The sequence below is a fragment of the Scyliorhinus torazame genome, chromosome 4 (assembly GCF_047496885.1).
Source record: "Scyliorhinus torazame isolate Kashiwa2021f chromosome 4, sScyTor2.1, whole genome shotgun sequence".
Lineage (NCBI taxonomy): Eukaryota > Metazoa > Chordata > Chondrichthyes > Carcharhiniformes > Scyliorhinidae > Scyliorhinus > Scyliorhinus torazame.
The window spans coordinates 208,546,900-208,567,345 of NC_092710.1; the positions used below are offsets into that span (position 1 = coordinate 208,546,900).

A 20,446-nucleotide genomic window follows, 5' to 3' on the forward strand; every position below is an offset into this window, starting at 1 on the left:
GTGATTCAGTGAGAGGCTTTTATTGAACTAATCTTAAGATGTCATCCTCCAAAAGCAGAATCTCATGGCATGGTCACATGGCTGTGACCATGTGACCATTTTATACCCACTTTTCTCACGCAATGACAATATTTTGTTCCACTAGTCAATCTCTGCACGCACATTGCACACATAGCCTTTAAATTGCACACGTCTCTTAAGGGAATGTATGCTCGTTGACTGTTCTTCTGGGTGAATTTTTTGGTCTGAGAGAGTGTTGTCCCTGTGGCCTTTGTTGCCTTGATGGCTGTTGTTGTTCCATTATAAATGTTGGGGACTTGTGGACCTGTGGGATTGATGGTAGTTCTGTACTCAATACAACTGCTGAGGTCCCTTCACCCCCACTGCAAGTCTGCCGTGACGTAGCAGCTTCATTAGTTGAGCATAGATGCTTGCGGTTGCGCCTATATATCGGGTTGAGTTTTTTCAACTCCTGCTTTGAGTTGGCAACTGTGGAATTGTAGGTCATTTTTTCCTCCTGATATCTTTGTGTTGTCCCTGCAATTTGTTTGGTCAGATATTGTACAGCTTGGTTCACGGAGGACTTCATATCTCATGCTTTTTCATTGGTATATACCCAGCTGGCCCTTCAAATTTTCTAGTTCAGCTCCGATATGAACATTTTCCTGTGGACCATTACCTTTGGCTCATTTGCTTCATTACACTGACGTGGTCAGCAACCATCTTATGGTTTACTTGAATATTGTCTCACTCTCTCTGGGGGTCTCCTGTCTTCCTCTCTCTGGAGTCTTTTGTTTCCCTGTCTCTGGAGTCATTTTTTTTCTCCTCCCTTAGCACATTCAGGGTTACCAGCTCAAGCTGTAGACTTGCTCCAATTGGGATGAATGACTGTTGCATCCCGTCTATGATCTCAAACTCAAGATCTCCCTCTTTGTCATTGCATTCGGCTGTCAGACTAATTTATCCTCTCAGTATAAGTCTTGTGCCATCACATAGCCTCAATCTTACTTTTGCTGGCTTCAATTTCGGATCATCATGTTGAGCCACTTCACATGGACCAGTGAAGGTCATTATGCTGCATGACGCATCAGTCTCTATAGGACACTTCTGGTTCGCTTGATAATTTCCCTCTGCAGTCCTCATGGTAACAGTCAAAAATCATTTGTCACCTTTGGAATTGACTGAACCAACCTGCTGCATCATGTATAGTACTCATCAGACTCGTCTGCTGAATCTTTCTAATGACTATTGGTACAGGCTTGGTTTTTCTTCTGGCTAAGCCCTTCTGTGCGAAATGGTTTTGCTTCTTGCAGTTAAAACACTTATTTTCTCATGCTGTGTAATTCTTCTTTTCCCGTGTGCTGTCATTCGCAGTATTTGCATCCTGCCCTTTGTCTGCGATTGATCAGCTCTTTTGGCATGAACCGTCCCTCAGCATAATCCATCTCTTGGTCTTCTCTGCCAAACATGGGCTCTTCCATATATTGGCTTTAACTGTTCTTGGCTTTAACTGTTCTTTCACAACTTCTGTATTTTAACACACGTCTATCACTTTTGTCAGCATTAATTCCTTACCTTTCTCTCACCGAGGGGGTTTCTCACGCCTAGGACCAATCTATCTTTAATCAGATCATCTTTTGCTGTCCAAATTCACACAATTCTGCAAGCTGCGTTACTGCAGTGACATACCTTTCAATGAGCTTGTTTTTCCGCTGAACTCTATAGATATCAATCACAGGTAATATCTTTTTAGGATTCAAAATTTGCGTTCGAGGCTTTAAAAAAAGTCTTTGTTGTCTTTTTTCTTTTCTCAACTGTTAGATTTATGGGGTCATACACTTTTTAGCAGTCCCCCCAGCAATGTCAACAGTATGGCTATTGTTGCCGGTTCAGAATTCGTAATTAAGTCTGTTTGACATTGTACTTTTGACATTGCAACTGAAAAAAGTCAGTTTTGCCATGCCTCATTTTTCAATTGAACTGGAGATGGGAATGGAAAATTTACTAAACTAATATTTACTCATGCAGTAATTTACTTGCAGCCTTTTTCTAGGTTTTCTTTTTCCCTGCAGCAGGTACTTTCACTTGCAGCCAATGTGTGCTTTTCTTTTATCTCACAGCCATTGTCTGTTTGCCTTCGTCCTTTTCAGCAACCTGTCTGCAGGGTTTTGAACCTGTGTTCTGAAGAAGGACTATACACGATAGTGAAGTGAAATGAAGTGTCTTCACTGCTCCTTTTGCAAGGTTCAAAACTCTATCTTTTGCTAATTCTTGATACCATGTTGCAAGTATAAGGATAACAGTCTTTACCAGTATGTTGCTGTGAGAGGCTTTTGTTGAACTGATGTCAAGATATATGCCTCCAGAGGCAGAGACTCATGGCATGGTCACATGACTATAGCAAGTCAGTTAGTCAGCTGTATAAGATTACATTTCCAAAACCCAAACAGATTCTTTGCACACAACAGTGAAACCTTCAGACTTCCTTTTAGAATCACAGAATTCCTATAGTGCAGAAAGAGGCCTTTCGGGTCTTCACCAACCCCTGAAAGCACCCTACCCTGGCTCACTCCCCCACCCTATCCCCGCAATCCCAGGTAACCTACACATCTTCGGATACTAAGGGGCAATTAAGCATGGCTAATACACCTAACCTACATATCTTTGGACTGTGGGAGGAAACAGGAGCACCCGGAGGAAACCCATGGAGACACGGGGAGTACTTGCAAACTCCACACAGTTAGCCCTGCACACTGAGAAAGTGTTATTACAACCATCTCAACTTTACAAATTGATTATGATTTGTTCAATATAATGCTCCATAATCTCCCTTACCTTTGTTTTCATTTTGCCAGTTAACCTTATTTGTGACAACTGCTTCCTGCTTTATCCTTGGATGCTTAATTGGCCTTCCAGCTCTAGAAGAGAGGAGACAAAGTTAATATCGTATCATATAAATCTGATCAAAATATTTATAACCATGTCATTGAGAAACTAAATTAAAAGCAAAGTCTGTCCATCATGCCACAATAGTAAATGCAGAATAAATAAAACATTTATTTAGTCACGAGAGCTGGGTTCACCAAATTCTAAGTTACGATTCTGGTCACTATCCCGAGCAAAATCATGAACCTGACTTTTGGAATTAATTTACATATTTGCTTGAAATAATAAACACAGAAAATCTCCCAACTTTCACAGGATGAATATCACTGACAAGCTCACGCACCCTTTAAGCTTCATTCCTGCGCTTTAACCTGAAAGTCCCAACACAAGCCATGCAGATTGGCCCCTTTAAGGTGCAAAGTCGTTCAAAACACTTAACCAAATCGTCCCCATACGCCAAAAAAGAAATTTAGAGGGTATGTGGCTGACAGTATTCATTGCCCAGCCCTGATAACCCTCGGGAAGGTGGCGCTGGAATGGGTAGTCCCACAGTCCTGTTAGGGAAAAAGTTTCAGTATTCGACCAAGCAACAATGAAGAAATAGCGACATATTTCCAAGTCAGGGTGATTTGTGACTTGGAGACAAATTGTAAGGTGTTGGTGCTCCCATCAGCCTGCTGGCCTTGTACTTCTTTATGAGTATATGAAGAAGGAGCCAGAGTAGGTCATTTGGCCCCTCGAGCCTGCTCCACCATTCAATAATATCATGGCTGAACTGACAACAACCTCAAATCCGCACTCCGTCTACTCCCGATAACCTTTCACCCCATTGCTTACCAAGATTCTATCCACGTCTGCCTTAAAAATATTCAAAACCTTTTCAGGAAGAGAGTTCCAAAGTTTCACAACCTTCAAGTGAAAAAATTGTGCTGCGTCTCAGTTTTAAAAGTGTGACCCCTTATTTTTAAACAGTGACTCCTAATTCCAGATTCTCCCACATCCTTTCCACATCAACCGGTCAAGATTCCTCAGGATCTTGCATGTTTCAATCAGGTCACCTCTTATTTGGGGCAGCACGGTAGCACAAGTGGTTAGCACTGTGGCTTCACAGCGCCAAGGTCCCAGGTTCGATTCCCCGCTGGGTCACTGTCTGTGCGGAGTCTGCACATCCTCCCAGTGTGTGCGTGGGTTTCCTCCGGGTGCTCCGGTTTCCTCCCACAGTCCAAAGATGTGCACGTTAGGTGGATTGGCCATGCTAAATTGGCCATAGTGTCCAAAAAGGTTAGGATGGGTTATTGGGTTATGGGGGCAGGGTGGAAGTGAGGGCTTAAGTGGGTCGGTGCAGACTCGATGGGCCGAATGGCCTCCTTCTGCACTGTATGTTCTATATTCTATATTCTTCTAAACTCCAGAGGATACAAACCTAGTTTGTTTATCCTTTCCTCATAATGTGGAGATGCCGGCGTTGGACTGGGGTGAGCACAGTAAGAAGTCTTACAACACCAGGTTAAAGTCCAACAGGTTTGTTTCAAATCACTAGCTTTCGGAGCTCCTTCCTTCACCTGAGGAAACCTGAAATAAACCTGTTGGACTTTAATCTGGTATTGTAAGATTTCTTACTTTCCTCATAAGACAACCCATTCATTCCAGGTATTGGTCTGGTAAACCTTCTCTGAACTGCACGCAATGTATTTACATCTTTCCTTAAATAAGGTGAGCAATACTGCACCAGTATTCCAAATGTGGTCTCACTAATGCTTGTATAACTGAAGCAATACCATGTGAACTCTGCCTGATTACCGTGAGCTTATCCAAAGGCCAGCTATCATTTTCTCTGACAGATGTTAGGCTCACTGGACTGTAGTTTCCCAACTTTGTTTCCCTCCTTTTTTGAATAATTGAGTTATATTTGCTACCATCCAATCTAATGGGACCTTTCCAGAATCAAGGGGGTTTCGGAAAAATATAAAATCAGTGCATCAACTATCTCACTAGACACTTCAAGGATGAAGTCCACCAAGACCTGGGCTCATATCAGCCCGCAACTCCAACAATTTACTCAGTACCACTTCTCTAGTGACTGTAATTTTCTTGTGTTCCTCCTTCCATTTCTTGGTTTATAACTGCTTCTGGGAAGTTACTCAAGTCTTTTATAGTAAAGACTGATGGGCAGTACGGTAGCACAGTGGATAGCACTGTTGCTTCACAGCGCCAGAGATCTGGGTTTGATTCCTGGCTTGGGTCACCATCTGTGCAGAATCTGTACATTCGCCCCGTGCTTGCATTGGTTTCCTCCGGGTTCTCCCGTTTTCTCCCACAGGTCTCAAAAGATGTGTTTGTTAGGTGAATTGAACATCCTGAATTCTCCCTGTGTACCCGAACAGGCACCAGAGTGTATCAACTAGGGGATTTTCACACTAACTTCATTGCCCAGTCTTAATGTAAGCCTACTTGTGACACTAATAAAGATTATTATTACAATTATCTGAGCAATTCACCTTCCACTACCTTCTTTTATGTATTTATGAAATTATGAAAACTTTTACTTTCTTTTTTGCATTTCTGGCTAGCTTTCAATCATGCTCTAACTTTTCGCCTCTCATTAATCTTTTCGTCATCCGTTGCCATTCCTTAAATTCTGTGCAATCTTCTGACCGGTCACTGGTCTTTATGCTTTAAGTTTGATACTATCTTTAACCTTTCTAGTTAACCATGAATGGTGGGCCTGTCCCTTGGACAGTTCCTTACTCGTTGGAATGCATCTATTTTATTCATTCTGAAATATCCCCTTAAATGTTTGCCACTGCATCTCTATTAACCCATCCCTTAACCTAATTTGCCAATTCACTTTAACCAGCTCAGCTTTCATACTTTCATAATTGCCCTTATTTAAGTTTAAGTTTAAAAACATAAGGCGTGATTTAACTGCCACGTTGCGTCCGGCGCGCATCTGGGTGAACCGGTTAAATAGATGGAAAAGCCAAAATCGAGATACACGCCCGGCGTGAATCATCTTGCTATCTAACTGACCTGCTCACATTTATTGCCCATCCCTAATTTGCCTTGAACATAGGGCTTGCCAGGCCGTTTCAGAGGGCATTGGGCATTCAAGAGGCTACCTCATTGCTGTGGGTCTGGAGTCATGTGTAGGCCAGACTGGGTAAGGATGGCAGATTAGTGAACCAGGTGGGATTTTACAACAATCGACAATGGTCATCATTAGACTTTTCTATGCACTCGCTGGAATGTCACTGACAGTCTCTCTTGAATCTCACGACTGTGCCCTCGCATCTACATCAGCTCGGGATAACATTGTGCAGAGGCTCGGCATCTGACTGGAAAACAGCAGAGTTATGGGATCCAGCAGACCTCTGACTGTTGGCTCACTTGGATGTTCTTGCCTCCACCTGATATGCATCAGCAACTGGGGCATCAGTTTGTCTTGGCCCTTTCCCGCTTATTATGGGCTACCTTCTCCTGCAAGGACAAAGAGAGGGCATTGTGAGATACACGCTTGATGGGTCAGGGATGGGTGTATAGCAAATAGCATGTGCAGGTACCGCACCTGGACATGAAGGGGTTGTGCTGGTGGGTGCCAGTGGGTTCTGTGGAGCAAGCACAAAGAACGGATGTGGGGAGGGTGAGAGGTGTCAGCCAATTATTTATGGGGGGTGGTATTTGAGGAGTGGCAGGCAGACATGTTGCCAGGACAGAAGTAGTAACTTACCCTTGCAGCTCGGTGGAGGTCATTGGTCTTCTTCTGACATTGCACAGTGGTTCTCCTTGTCATGCTGCCCGCACTGACAGCCACTGCCAGGCGGTGACGCTGTTGTTGGCCCTCCGACCCCCTCAGGTGAACAAGTGACCCATCTCTCATCGACAGCGTCGAGAAATCTGGCCAGGTTGGCATCCCCAAAGAGTGGTGAGGGAACATTTAAAAGCAGCTCCCCTTGTTAGCGATGAGACGCTGAGGTAAGAGTCTGGTGAATCATACGGTGAGACAGCCAGCAATGGCGAGAAGCACGTGGGGGCCCTACATGGTACGATCTTACCAACGCGACTGTTGAGAAACTCCCCGCCAATCGTGTCCAAAATGATACTTAGAAATGTTTCTGTTAAATCGCGCCCATCGTCTCAGACCCACTCCTCTCCCCCTCAAACTGAATGTAAAATTAAATTAGATTATGGTCGCTGCGACCTAGAGCTTTACTGCAAGATCCTTAATTATTACCATCTTGTTGCACAATACCAGATTTAGTATAGCCTGCTCTCTAGTTGGTTTCAGAATATATGTTGTTCTAAGAAACTAACCTGAAAGCATTTAATGAACTCCTCATCTAATCAACTTTGCCCATCTGATTTTTCCAGCCTATATGCAAATTAAAATCACCTATGATTATCACCATACCTTTCTGACATACTGCAATTGTGCTCCATCCTATCATCTGGTTACTATTAAGGGGCCTGTACAAGACTCCTACAAGTGGTTGCTTGTCTTTACCATTTCTCATCAAACCATTTCCACATCCGAGATGATTGAACTTGGGTACTATGCTAATAAAATGATTAACTAACAGAGCCACCCCTCCACCTTTTCCTTGCTTCCTCTCCTTCCTAAATACCCTGTATCTTTTAATATTCAGGTCCAAATCCATGTCCTCCTGCAGCCATGTTTCCATAATGGCTATTCAATTGTATTCATTTACTTCTATATGCACTCTCCATAATCTGTTCTGTTTCGAATGCTACATGCATTTTAGTTCTATGCTTTAATTCTTGTTAGAACCTCTAGTCTCGGCCGTTTATTTACTGTTAGATTTGTACTCTCTATTCTTTCCTGTCACAAACTGTTTTTCATTTCCTGTAATAATACCTTAAGTTTTTGCCTGGTCTCTGCTCTTTGATTTACACATCTTCCCAAATTTGATCCCTTGCACCCATTATTTAGTTTTAAACCATCTCTACTTCCCTAGTTACACAGCTTGCAAGAACACCAGTTCCGGCGGTTCCGGCATGGTTCGGGTGTATACCACCACAACGATACAAATCCCTTTTCCCCAGAACTGGTGCCTGTGCCCCTTGAACCAAAGCCCACTTCCCTCAAATACGTATTTGAGGCACACGTTCATCTCTCTAATCTGTTTGTCCGATGCTAATTTGTTTTGTGCCAATTTTCACATGGCTCAGTTAATAATCCAAAGATTATGATCACTGAGATTCTGATTCTTAATTTGATGTCTAGGTCCTCATATTGACTATGCTGAACCTCCTTCTTTGTACTGTCTTTTCGTTGGTAGTTACATAATATAATAATAATCGCTTATTGTCACAAGTAGGTTTAATGAAGTAACTGTGAAAAGCCCCTAGTGGCCACATTCCGACCCCTGTTCGGGGAGGATGGTACAGGAATTGAACCCGCGCTGCTGGCCTTGTTCTGCATTACAAGCCAGCTGTTTAGCCCACTGTGCTAAACCAGAGCCTTGGACCACGGACCATGACAACTGGGTCCTCCTCCCTCCCACTGAAAGTTTCTCGCCACCTGAGTAGATGTTGGAACCCTGGTAAAATGAGTGTTATTTTTCCTAAGTAGAAGATGTTGTGCATGTCTGCGAGAGCACAAACGAGAAGAAAAAAAACAAGCATACAGATTGCATACTTCCTGTAGTTCTGTCACCACGTGTCACAATGTCTCTGGCCTTGATGTGGATGACTACCTGCAGGGAAAGATTGGCTAGCTTCATGGAGTATCAAATGCAGCAGGCATCAGTGTGTATACCAATGACTTGCACACTCAGTCTACCAGTTTAACTAGTGTGGAGAAATCATTTGTCTGAGCCATGGAACGTCACTTAAGTGTAGCGAAGTACGCTCCAGTCCCGAACAGGCAACTGTGGGTTGACCCTGAGAGGAAAGATGGATAAAGGGGCATGAAAGTGGTCAATGCTCAAATATTTCCCATTCCCTACCCTCTTTTTTCCTGGTTCTCCCATTCCCACCCTCAAGTCAGTGCCTCACATGCTTTCTTCTATCTGGATGGCCGAATCTGCTCTGAACTAATGCACGAGTAGTTGTCTTTAGCGGGGTCCTCAAGGATTCAAAAACCCAGAGGATGTCAGCCAGGAACATCTGGACAGTCAAAGCAGGGAAAGAACAGCTCAAGGGTTGCATGAGGCAGGTGGAAGAGGGAGCCTTTGTAACTTCACAAGGAAAGTACTGATATTTAAAAGTTTGTGAAATTGCTACTTTTATTATTAATATTTATTAAGCACAAACTTTGTTTGAAGCTCTATTGCTCAGTCACCTCCATTGACGCCTTTCACATGCTATGTGACTTTCAGCTCAGAGGATGAAAGGGATGGAATATTGACCGTGGGACTGTCTTTACGGGGCTGGGCAGTGGGTTCAGCACTGCTTTTGATTAGCTGAAGTGCAGTTCCTCTCCCTGCAAGTCCCCTCTGCTACAAATCACTGTCATTTCAGATACTTTTGCTGGTGCACACTGAAGGTTGTCCCCAGCTCTGTCCAGCACCTTAAATCACTTATTAAGCATCCAGGTTGCTTGTTCAATGATCTCTCTTTTGTTTATGAGGTTTCCATTGTAACTTCCCTGGGTGTCAATATAAAGCTCCTGACCAGTGCCATTAGCCTTATTCTTACACGGCAGATTTTATCTTCAAGGAGCCAGCTGCTGACTTTGTTTGGATTTGCAAAAACCTGTGGAAGATGTGACTGGCGCAGGTTGAAGTCATCATGGTAGTTCCGGAGTATATTGTGCAAACTTATGCAATAATCTTTCAGTGCTGACATACCAATTGAACATTAATGGAGTCCAATTTCTTTAATTTGATGAATACTGCTGGTTGATCTGAGGGTGTCTTGATTTGCAACCTGTGGCTCCTGTACTTGTGGGAACCCAGCCAGAGCTGCAATGCCCAGGGCCCTCAGACTTGCCTTAATCAGAAGCAATATAGCCATGTGGTGACCCTGACAAAGATGGCATCAGTAACCTGGGAGGCATACTTGTGCGCAGCAGGTTGTGAAATGCCACCAGAAACTCCCTGGAATGAGCCAGAGGAAAATACATTCTGGACTGCAGTGACCTTGGACTGCCAATGGCAATCTGTGCCCAAATGATTCACTTGACACAAGGTCTTGTCCCAGGAATCTGCAAAAGTCATTGACAACACTCTAAGAAGGTCAGAGTCATCAGAGGCTCTATAGGTCAGTCATGCCAAGAAAACCTATCCTCTGCTTGTACATTGTGTTGGGGCTATCGCCTCATGTGAGTTAGAGTTCTGTGTTCAGCCCCTCTGTCATGTGGAATGGCAGGTGACTGTGGAGAAGACTGCTGTTCTGACTGCTGCAGTTCCTCATGATTTGCACCAGATGTCCAAGGTGGAGCTACGTAAGTGGCTCTTATACGAATCTGAAGATTGACATCTGTAAAGTGGCCATCAATGGCAAAAGTCCGAGGTAGCATAAATGACCGCCAAAGTCTTAGAAACCTAACTCATCAGTAGACAGAGTTAAATATTACAGATGTTTAAAATATCTGTAAAAGTAAGAGCAGCACAGTGGCATGCACTGCTGCCCCATGGCACTGAGGACCCGGGTTCGATCCCGCCCTGGGTCACTCGCTGTGTGGAGTTTGCACATTCTCCCGTGTCTGCCCCAAAGGTGTGCAGGGTATGTGATTTGGCCACGCTAAATTGCCCCTTAATTGGGAAAAAAAAATTGTGTACTCTAAATTTATTTAAAAAATAAAATAAAATAAAATATTTGTAAAAGTGACAAGTCGAATCAGGACAAATGGGAATTATTTTGTTAACTAAATCAGCGCAACATTGAACATCTTAAAAGTACTGCATTCCTCGATGAAAGGTGAGGATAGGGGAATGAAGGTGCATTTAGTTATCTGTACACATGGTCCAAGCATATTATTACATCAGTTCATATGCTGAAATGCCAATTCTGCCTCTATTCAAGAGCCTATATTTAAAACTAGTTTATGCCATACAGGTACAGTTCACGGAATACCGCCCCGACCCACCTCCAAGAATAAGTGCAACCTCTTAATTTCAAATACGTTTCAGTTGCTGGCTCTCTGGTACATGGTATTGCAGCACAGTGATGATATGCTTTACTTGGAATATGAAATTGCCACAGATGTTTACTAAATTACAATCAAATCAAAAACTGGAAATAGATGTGCATTATTCCATTTACTCATTATGATTTTGTTCACAAAGCACAATTCGTGAACATCCACTGAACTCTAAAGTCTAACAAAGTCAGCAAAATTCACACCAGATGCTGCTATGTGCTTCAGGCATGTGTGTGTTGCAGTTTATTTTAAATGAAAGATAAAGATAATTCTACATTAAATTAAGTAACAAGTAGGTACCATTGAGTAAGTACATATAAGAATATAAAGATTACACTAACGTGTCCCCTGTCATGGCTGAGATTTTCAAAGATTACACCAATTCTTGTAGTCAGTAATAACACTGCAATTAACAAGTAAAGCAATATTTTATTGTGCACTTTATATCCAATACTGATATCACAGAAACTATTTGCACAGGACACTGACCTGCTGTATTTTCTTCCTTTGTTGGTACACACAAGAGATTTTTTGCACGGTGGTTCTTCATCAGAGATAGAGTCCTCAGCATTCCACTCTCCTTGCACAGCAGCTACTGAGAGCCAATGGTCTTTTGAGAATTTCCTTAAAATTGAACAATGTATATTTAAATTTGAATCAATAAACTTTTTGCTCATAAAATTGAAGCGGACAGTGCTGGAAGATGAAATAGTTACTAATGTAGCAATCTAGCATGCCAAATTAGAAGCCTCAATGCAGTTAACAAATTGGGTGTCTTGTTGAATAAAGGTACCATATTACCCATCCTCCAGTCTGGCACTTCACCGGTGGCCAGCGAAGATTTAAATATCTCTGTCAGAGCCCCAGCAATCTCCTCCCTAGCCTCCCACAGCAACCTGGGATACATCTCATCAGGCCTGGATGATTTATGTCTTACAAACCTAATAGAGTTCTTTGAGGAGGTGACAAAGTTAATTGATGAGGGAAGGGCTGTAGATGTCATACACATGGACTTCAGTAAGGCGTTTGATAAAGTTTCCCATGGCAGGTTGATGGAAAAAGTGAAGTCATATGGGGTTCAGGGTGTACTAGCTAGATGGATAAAGAACTGGCTGGGCAACAGGAGACAGGGAGTAGTGGTGGAAGGGAGTGTCTCAAAATGGAGAAAGGTGACTAGTGGTGTTCCACAGGGATCCGTGCTCGGACAACTGTTGTTTGTGATATTCATAAATGATCTGGACGAAGGTATAGGTGGTCTGATTCGCAAGTTTGCAGATGATACTAAGATTGGTAGAGTTGCAGATATGCAAGAATGAATTGAGAATTAGTAAGGAAAATGGTTGGACTTTTAAAATTCAGGAGGAGGAGGACTGTCAGAGAATACAGCAAAATATAGGTAGATTGGAGAGCTGGGCAGAGAAATGGCAGATGGAGTTCAATCCAGGCAAATGCTAGGTGATGCATTTTGGAGGAACTAATTCAAGAGCGGACTATATGGTCAATGGAAGAGTCCTGGGGAAAATTGATGTACAGAGAGATCTGGGAGTTCAGGTCCATTGTACCCTGAAGGTGGCAACACAGGTCGATAGAGTGGTCAAGAAGGCATACAGCATGCTTGCCTTCATCCGACAGGGTATTGAGTTCAAAAGTCGGCAGGTCATGTTATAGTTGTATCGGACTTTGGTTAGGCCACATTTGGAATACTGCGTGCAGTTCTGGTCGCCACATTACCAGAAGGATGTGGATGCTATAGAGAGGGTGCAGAGGAGGTTTACCAGGATGTTGCCTGGCATGGAGGGTGCTAGCTATGAAGAAAGGCTGAGTAGATTTGGATTGTTTTCATTGGAAAGAAGGAGGTCGAGGGGGGACCTGATTGAGATCTACAAAATTATGAGAGGTATGGACAGGGTGGATAGCAACCAGCTTTTTCCAAGAGTGGGGGTGTCAATTACAAGGGGTCACGATTTCAAGGTGAGAGGGGGAAAGTTTAAGGGAGATGTGCATGGAAAGTTTTTTATGCAGAGGGTGGTGGGTGCCTGGAACGCTTTGCCAGCGGAGGTGGTAGAGGCGGGCACGATAGCATCATTCAAGATGCATCTAGACAGATATATGAACGGGCGGGGAACAGAGGGAAGTAGATCCTTGGAAAATAGGCGACAGGTTTAGATAAAGGATCTGGATCGGCGCAGGCTGGGAAGGCCGAAGGGCCTGTTCCTGTGCTGTAATTTTCTTTGTTCTTGTTCTTTATGCTCCCGAAAACATCGAATACCTCATCCATATTAACCTTAATGTAATCTTTACATTCTTGTATGTACTTACTCAATGGTGCCTACTTGTTACTTAATTTAATGTAGAATTAGCTAGAACTTTGCCGTCCCAACTGAAATACCCAGCTGCCATGTCTTTCTCCTTCGTGAATACTTATGAGAAAAATATTAATTTGGGACCACATTCTCTGACTCCACGCAAAGATTGCACCTTTGATCCCTGATGGGCCTCATTCTTTCCATGGTCATCCTCTTGCTCTTAATACTTAAAACACCATGGGGTTTTCCATAATCTTATTGCCAATGACATTTCATGGCCCTTATTTCCCCTGTTAATTTTTATTGTAAGTACCCCTCTACACTCTATACTCCTGAAGGACCTCCCCAGTTTTCAGTGCTCCATACTTACCACGTGCTTCCTTTTTTTCTTCATCAAACCCTCAATATCCCTTGACATCCAAGGTTCATGAGACTTGCCACATTGGCCCTCAGAGAAGAACATGTTGGTCCTGAACTCTCATTATTTCACTTTTAAAAGACTCCCACTTTCCAAATGTAGATCTACCTGCAGGAGCAGCTCCCAGTCTATGTTGCCAGACCCTGACTAACGATACTGAAATTGGCCCCATCCCAAATAGGACTATCTTTGTACTGGAAGAAAATTCTCTTATGGATGCACTTTAAAAATTCCACTCCGTCTAATCCTTTCACACTAGGGAGAATCCAGTTTATATTGGCCAAGTTGAAATCCCCACTACTATATCCCTATTGCTCTCACACATCTCTGTGATTTGCCTACATATCTGCTTCTCTATTTCCCTCTGACTTTTGGGAGGCCTGTAGTATAATCCCAGAAAGTTATCGCCCCCGTTTTATTTCTATGCTCTACACATATGGCCCCATTTGAAGAGCCTTCGAAGACATCTGCCCTCATTAGTGCAGTGATGGTCTCTTTTATCAATTATGCAATGCCCCCTCCTCTATTACATCCCCCCATCACACCGGAAACCTCTATACCCTGGAATGTTTAGTTGCCAGTCCTGCCCTTCTTTCAACCATGTCTCAATGATTGTAACAATATCATATTTTCACATGCTGACCAACACTCTAAGTTCATCTGCATTACCAGACAGGATCCTTGCATTAAAATAGATGCAATTTAGCCTTCTAATACTCCATGTGACTTATCATGTCCATGACTTCTCTGTCTGCTGGGCTGACCTAGTTTGTTTTTTCCTGTGACAACTCTGCATGATCGCCAATTTGTGCCAAATTAGTTTTGTGCGGCCTTGTCAACTGTAACTGCACCAATATTGCTTAGACCCATTTTAGAATTAATCCCGACAAGTGTGAGGTGACGCACTTGAGCAAGTGAATACATGGCAAACAGTAGGACCCTGGGAAGTACCGACAGTCATGTTGCATTACATTCATCCCCCACCATCTGGCCTGCGAAATCCTACCGACTGTCCTGGCTTGGCACAATTCACACCTCTTTAACCTGGGGTTACCCCATCTCTGGATCTGTAAAGATTTAATCATCTGCTAATGCTCGCATTCCAAGCATTGTCTGGCATCTTTGAATTTGTCTATATATATGTTTCTGGAACATACCTCTTCATTCACCTGAGGAAGGAGCAGCTCTCCGAAAGCTAGTGACATTGAAACAAACCTGTTGGACTTTAACCTGGTGTTGTAAGACTTCGTACTGTGCTCACCCCAGTCCAACGCCGGCATCTCCACATCACTGGAAAGGGTGCAGAGGAGATTTACCAGGGTGTTGCCTGGGCTGGAGAGTTTTAGCTATGATGAGATTGAATAGGCTGAGGTTGTTTTCTTGGAGCAAAGGAGACCGAGCAGGAATGGACATCGGAACATAAGGTGAGGGGCAGGAGGTTTAGAGGGGGATCTGAGGAAAATCTTTTGCACCTTGAGGCTGGTGGGAGTCTGGAACTTGCTGCCTGAAAGGGTGCTGGAGGCAGAGATCCTCATAACGTTTAAGAAGTATTTAAATATGCACTTGCGATGCCAAGGCATACAAAGCTATGGGCCAAGTGCTGGGAAGTGGGATTAGAATACTTAGATGGTTATTTTTGGCGCTTGCCGCTGCGGTGGGCCGAAGGGCCTCTTCTGTGCTGTAGATCTCTACAGCTCTATGAAAACAAAGAAAGAAATATGCGGTTCATTTTCGGGATGGCAGGGTGCAACTAGTAGAGTGTTGAAAGGATCAGTGATTGACCTTAGTTATCTACATCTATGTAAATGACTAAAATAAGGGGGCCGAATGTAAAACAGCCATACAAAGCTAGGTGCGAGCGTAAGCTACAAGGAAGACAGAAAGCCTAGAAAAGGATACAGACTAGTTAAGTGATTGGGCAAGAATTGTCCTGCCATCTTCAAATGTTTGTGCACATACATCGGCAGGCCTTTTTTTTTCCTGCCTACCTTTAAAATTGCAGCATTTAGTTCCTGCTGCCTCTACTTACTCATCTGTCTTGCTACCCCAACATAATTTCACACTTGTGTGTACATCTGTACATGTCTATCCATTTTACCAGCCTATTTATGTTTTCCTCAAGTCAAATGCTATCCTCCTCATTTCTCATTACATTTTCAAATTTCATATTATGTGCAATTTTTAAAATATCACCTTCAACCTCAAGTCATCAATGCATACTAAAAAGAGCAGCAGCCCTAATACATGGGACACCTCATTTTATACATCCCATCAGTCTGAATGTTAACTGGTAACCACTGCTCTCTGCACCTTAGTTAATTTTGCATCCTGGTAGTCACTGTCCATTTAAACCAATGGGTTTTAATTTTGTTAACAGGTTTATTCTTCTTCTCCACCAAGAGACCTTGTGTTGCTGGTCATGGGTTCTGTGGATTTTTTCATGGTTGATGTGCCATTTCTAGAGCCACAACTTCGTCCGCACACTTGGCAGGTGTTTCCAGGAGGTGGGATTGGTTCTTGGACTCTAGAATGCTGATATTCCTTTCTCTGGCTCCTTTTCCACGTCTCCTCTTGCCATCGGATATCAAAGAATTGTGTCCCATCAATCAGGAGTTTCCTCGAACCAGGTCTTGTCGGAGCTAGGGTCTCCCAATTGTTGATGTCTATGTTGAATTTATTGAGGTAAGCCTTCAGGGTATCTTTGAAGCACTTCCCTTATCCTCCTCTAGTCCAGAATCCTTACGTGAACTGGACAAAGATTATATGCTTTGGCAGTCAGGACTCTGATCCTAAGCACATGTCCGCCCCAGAGGAGTTGGTTTCGGATGATCGCGACCTCGATGCTAGTGCTCTTGGCTCCTTTAAGGATGCTGATGTTAGTCCTCCAAGCTGATGCGGAGAATCCGTCTCAGAAGGCATTGATGTTACCTCTCCAGGGTCTTCAGGTGGCGTCTGCGCGTAGTCCAAGTTTCTGAGGCGTATAGAAGTGTTGGAAGGCCTTGTACATGAGGATCCTCATGTCAGCAAGGATGTCACGGTCGCCAAAGCCTCTCGTCCTTAGACGTCCGAGGGAGGTGCTCACAGATTGGATACCATGTTGGATCTCTGCATCGATGTCAGCCTTAGGGGAGAGGTGGCTCCGAGGTATGGGAAATGTTCTACGTTTAGTAGGGTTCCTCCATTGATCTTAATGGAGGGAGAGACCGGACTTGCCCTGAGGTGGCCTGGGAAAGGACTTGAGTATTCTTGAGGCTGAGACCAAATCTTTGGTATGCTTCCCTGAAGGTGTCATGCATGCCTTGGGGATTCTCTTCTGAGTAGAGCTGGCGATGTCATCCGCATACTGGAGTTCCACGAGCGATGTCAGTGACATTTTCTTCTTGGATTTCAACCGGTTGAGACTGAAAAGCTTTCCGTCCATCCTGTAGATGATGTCCACTCCATTGTGAAGCTTGCTCTTGACAAGGTGAAGGATGGTGACAATAAAGATGGCAAAAGGTTGGGGGGGGGGGGGGGGGGGGGGGGGGGGGGGGGGCGCAGGCGACAACACATCCCTGTTTGGCTCCAGTCTTGACCTCAAAGGATTGTTTTATTTCCATCAGTGAGACGTGTCGTTGAGATCTTGTCGTGGAACACTTGGATGGTGATGAATTTCTTGGGACAGCCATCCTTTGTAAGGGTCTTCTCCAGCACTTCCGGAGTGACCGAGTGAAAAGCTTTGATGGAAGGCCATGTATTGTGGTTGATGTTGTTCCTGGCATTTTGCTTGGACGTTGCCGAGCAATTAAAATCATTTCTGCTGTTCCAAGGTTTGGTCGGAAGCTATAATGGCCTTCTGGAAGAATTTTTTCAGAGACTGGGAAAAGGTGGCTGGCGAGGATTGTCTATTTTGTGGTGCCTAGTCAAAGTCTCTTAAAATTATATAATACACATTAACCACAATATCCTCAATCACCTCTAGTATTCCAAAGTTATTCACTAATGTCCTTTAGGGAAGGAATTCTGCCATCCTTACCTGGTCTGGTCTACATGTGACTCCAGACCCACAGCAATGTGGTTGACCCTTAACTGCCCCTTCAAGGGCAATTAAGGATGGGCAATAAATGCTGGCACAGCCTGCGATGCCCCAAGAATGAATAAAAAAAACAATTGATCTTTGACAATTACATGTGAATCTTCGTTGGTTAGCCCATTTTTGTCCAAATACCAATTCAGGATTACTGTCTGTAAAACCTTCCCCACTACTGACACTAGACTGAAGGGTGTGTTCTGGGGTTACGCTCTTACCGGTTGAACATCCCTATAACATGGATAATCCTCCAGTCCTCTGCAATGACTTTCAAGGGAATTGGAGTATTGTGTAAAGCCTCTGCAATTTCCACCCTTACTTTCTTCAGTAACCCAAGATACATCCCATCTGGACCCAGTGGCTTTTCTACTTTGATGACTGACAACATTTTATCTTCATCTATTTTCATCCTATTAAACATTGTTCCAGACCCCTCTATTACTGCTACTTTGGCAGCATCCTCTTCTCCAGCAAAGACAGATCCAAATATCCACCTCAGTAGCTCACTCATGCCCTCAGCCTCCACAAGACCATCAGCTTTCTGGTTCCTGATCAGCCCCACACTTGATCTTTTTGCTATTCGTGTATTTATTAACGCTTTTTGGGTTTCCTTTTATGTTATTTGTCAATCTATTCTCATACTCTCACTTTGCTCCTAATACTCCCTTTTTCATATTTGCTTTGTCCCCTTTATTCAGCTTGGTTTTCCACATGTTTTACTTACCCTACAAGTATAATCCTCTTTTACAGTATCATTTCAACCTCTGTGGCCGCGATCTTGAGTCCGCACTCGCCGTCCGCGGGAAAAGCAGCACAGGTGGAAAATACCACGAGAATCGGGAAATGTGATTTTCGCTGGAGGGATCGTGATTCCAGATTTTCTGCACCCCTTGCCGGCGATGTCTCAAGATTCACCCCGCAAAGGCATGAACCTCATGTTAATAAATTTGACTGCTATTAGCGCCCCCCCCCCACCCCCCCGGCCAAATAATCCCCCTTTACTAAATATTCATACATTGTGTCACGTCACATACTCAACGTCACGCCGGTGACATTTACAACAGGTTTGGCCAGGCAGGAGGTAGTCGAGGGTGTCCCTTCGGGGGCACAGACATACAAGTATCAACTCACGAAGGTTTTGGGGGGGGGGGGGTGGTGTAGAGGGTAGAGGGGCATGCCCGGGCGTTTTCATTGCATTGCCCACTATCACCGGTTTGCACTGCCAAGTTGACACTCACGCAAGGGGACACCTTGTGCCAGGGGCAGACCCTAGTAGGAGCCTTGGGAGGTGGGGCGTTGATGTTTCGTGGGCAGGGAGGAGTGGACACTGAGGGAGGGGGATGCTGGCGATGAATGAACAGGGCTGGGGGTTTGCCGGTGAATGTCTGTGGGAGGGAAAGTGAGCCTCCGATACCTCCATGGTGGGGGCCAGGGGGCTACTGCGCTGATTGGGGCGGCTTTTAAAGATCGCGCCCCAATCTCTTTGGAGTCGGTTCGCGGCTTTATGAGGCCCCTCCAGAGTTGTGGCATAAACCGTGCACACTAGTTTGTTTTTGGCATGAATGCTCAAGGTTCTGTGAAAAAACTGGTCTGTGCAACTCAAGAATTACACACTGGTTTTCTGTCTGAGCTAGACATTTGCCAAATTCTGGTAAGGTTCCACCCTATATTTCTATTCTTTGCACGCGAGCTATAGTTTTAGATGTTCTTCCTTTCCTCCTCAAGAAACAGTGTCTACTTTGTATCCCAAAGGAGATCCTCAACAAAGGTTTTCTGTTGTTCAATTACAGAATTTCTCAGGAATATTTCTTCCAATCTACCTGGATCAGATTCCCTTTTCAACCCATTGGCGTTAGCCCTCCTGCAGAGAAGTACTTTTGCCCTTGATTGTACTTCTCCATTTTCCATAACTATTCTAAATCTTAATGATCTCATAATCACTGTTCCCTAAACTCTTCCAATGAAATTTGCTCCATTTGATCAAAGGATTCAGCACTTTCTCTCCACATCAGCTAGAAACAAATGCTCACGGTGTAGAGGGGAACTATTAGCATGGATATAGGATTGGTTGCCAATCCGAAGCAGACAATAGGGATAAATAGATCTTTTTCACATTGGCATGTTGTGATCATTAGTGTGCCTCAGGGACCTCAACTATTTTGAATTTATATCAATGACTTAGAAGAAGGGGCCAAATACATGGTTGATAAATTTGAAGATGCAAACATCGGTAGGAACACAAGTTGTGAAGAGGTCAATACGAAATCTGCAAAAGGACATAGATAGTTTAAGTGAGTGTGCAAAAAAAATTAGCAGATGGTGCATAATGTGGGAAAATGTGAACTTGTCCACTTTGGCAGGAAGAATAGAAAAGTAGCATATTATTTAATAAATGGTTGAGCAGACTCGACGCCTAATTCATGTGATCATAGGTAGCACATAGGTAGCACCTTATCAAATGCCTTTTGGGAATCCAAGTACAATACATCTACAGTTTCCCCTTTATCCACTGATGATTATTGCAGTACCTTTCTTACATGCCCCATTTATTTCTTCATGTATACTCTGAAAACAGTGTAACTACTGTTAGGGGACCTATTCCTGCTCCTAATTCATACGCTTGCATGTGTGAAACACATTGGGCGCGATTCTCCGATGCCGTG

At 43.7% G+C, this 20,446-nt stretch overlaps 1 protein-coding gene across 4 annotated transcripts in view; it reads right to left on the reverse strand.

Moving 5' to 3' along the window:
• l3mbtl3 (L3MBTL histone methyl-lysine binding protein 3) overlaps positions 1-20,446 on the reverse strand; it is a 230,920-nt gene that overhangs the window by 44,448 nt on the left and 166,026 nt on the right. For all 4 annotated transcript variants that reach the window (XM_072499212.1, XM_072499215.1, XM_072499214.1 and 1 more), the window contains 2 exons: positions 11,480-11,614; positions 2,836-2,918 (listed from right to left, as the gene is read on the reverse strand). In XM_072499212.1, the coding sequence (XP_072355313.1) occupies positions 2,836-2,918; positions 11,480-11,614 (218 nt within the window). The remainder of the gene's footprint in view (positions 1-2,835; positions 2,919-11,479; positions 11,615-20,446) is intronic.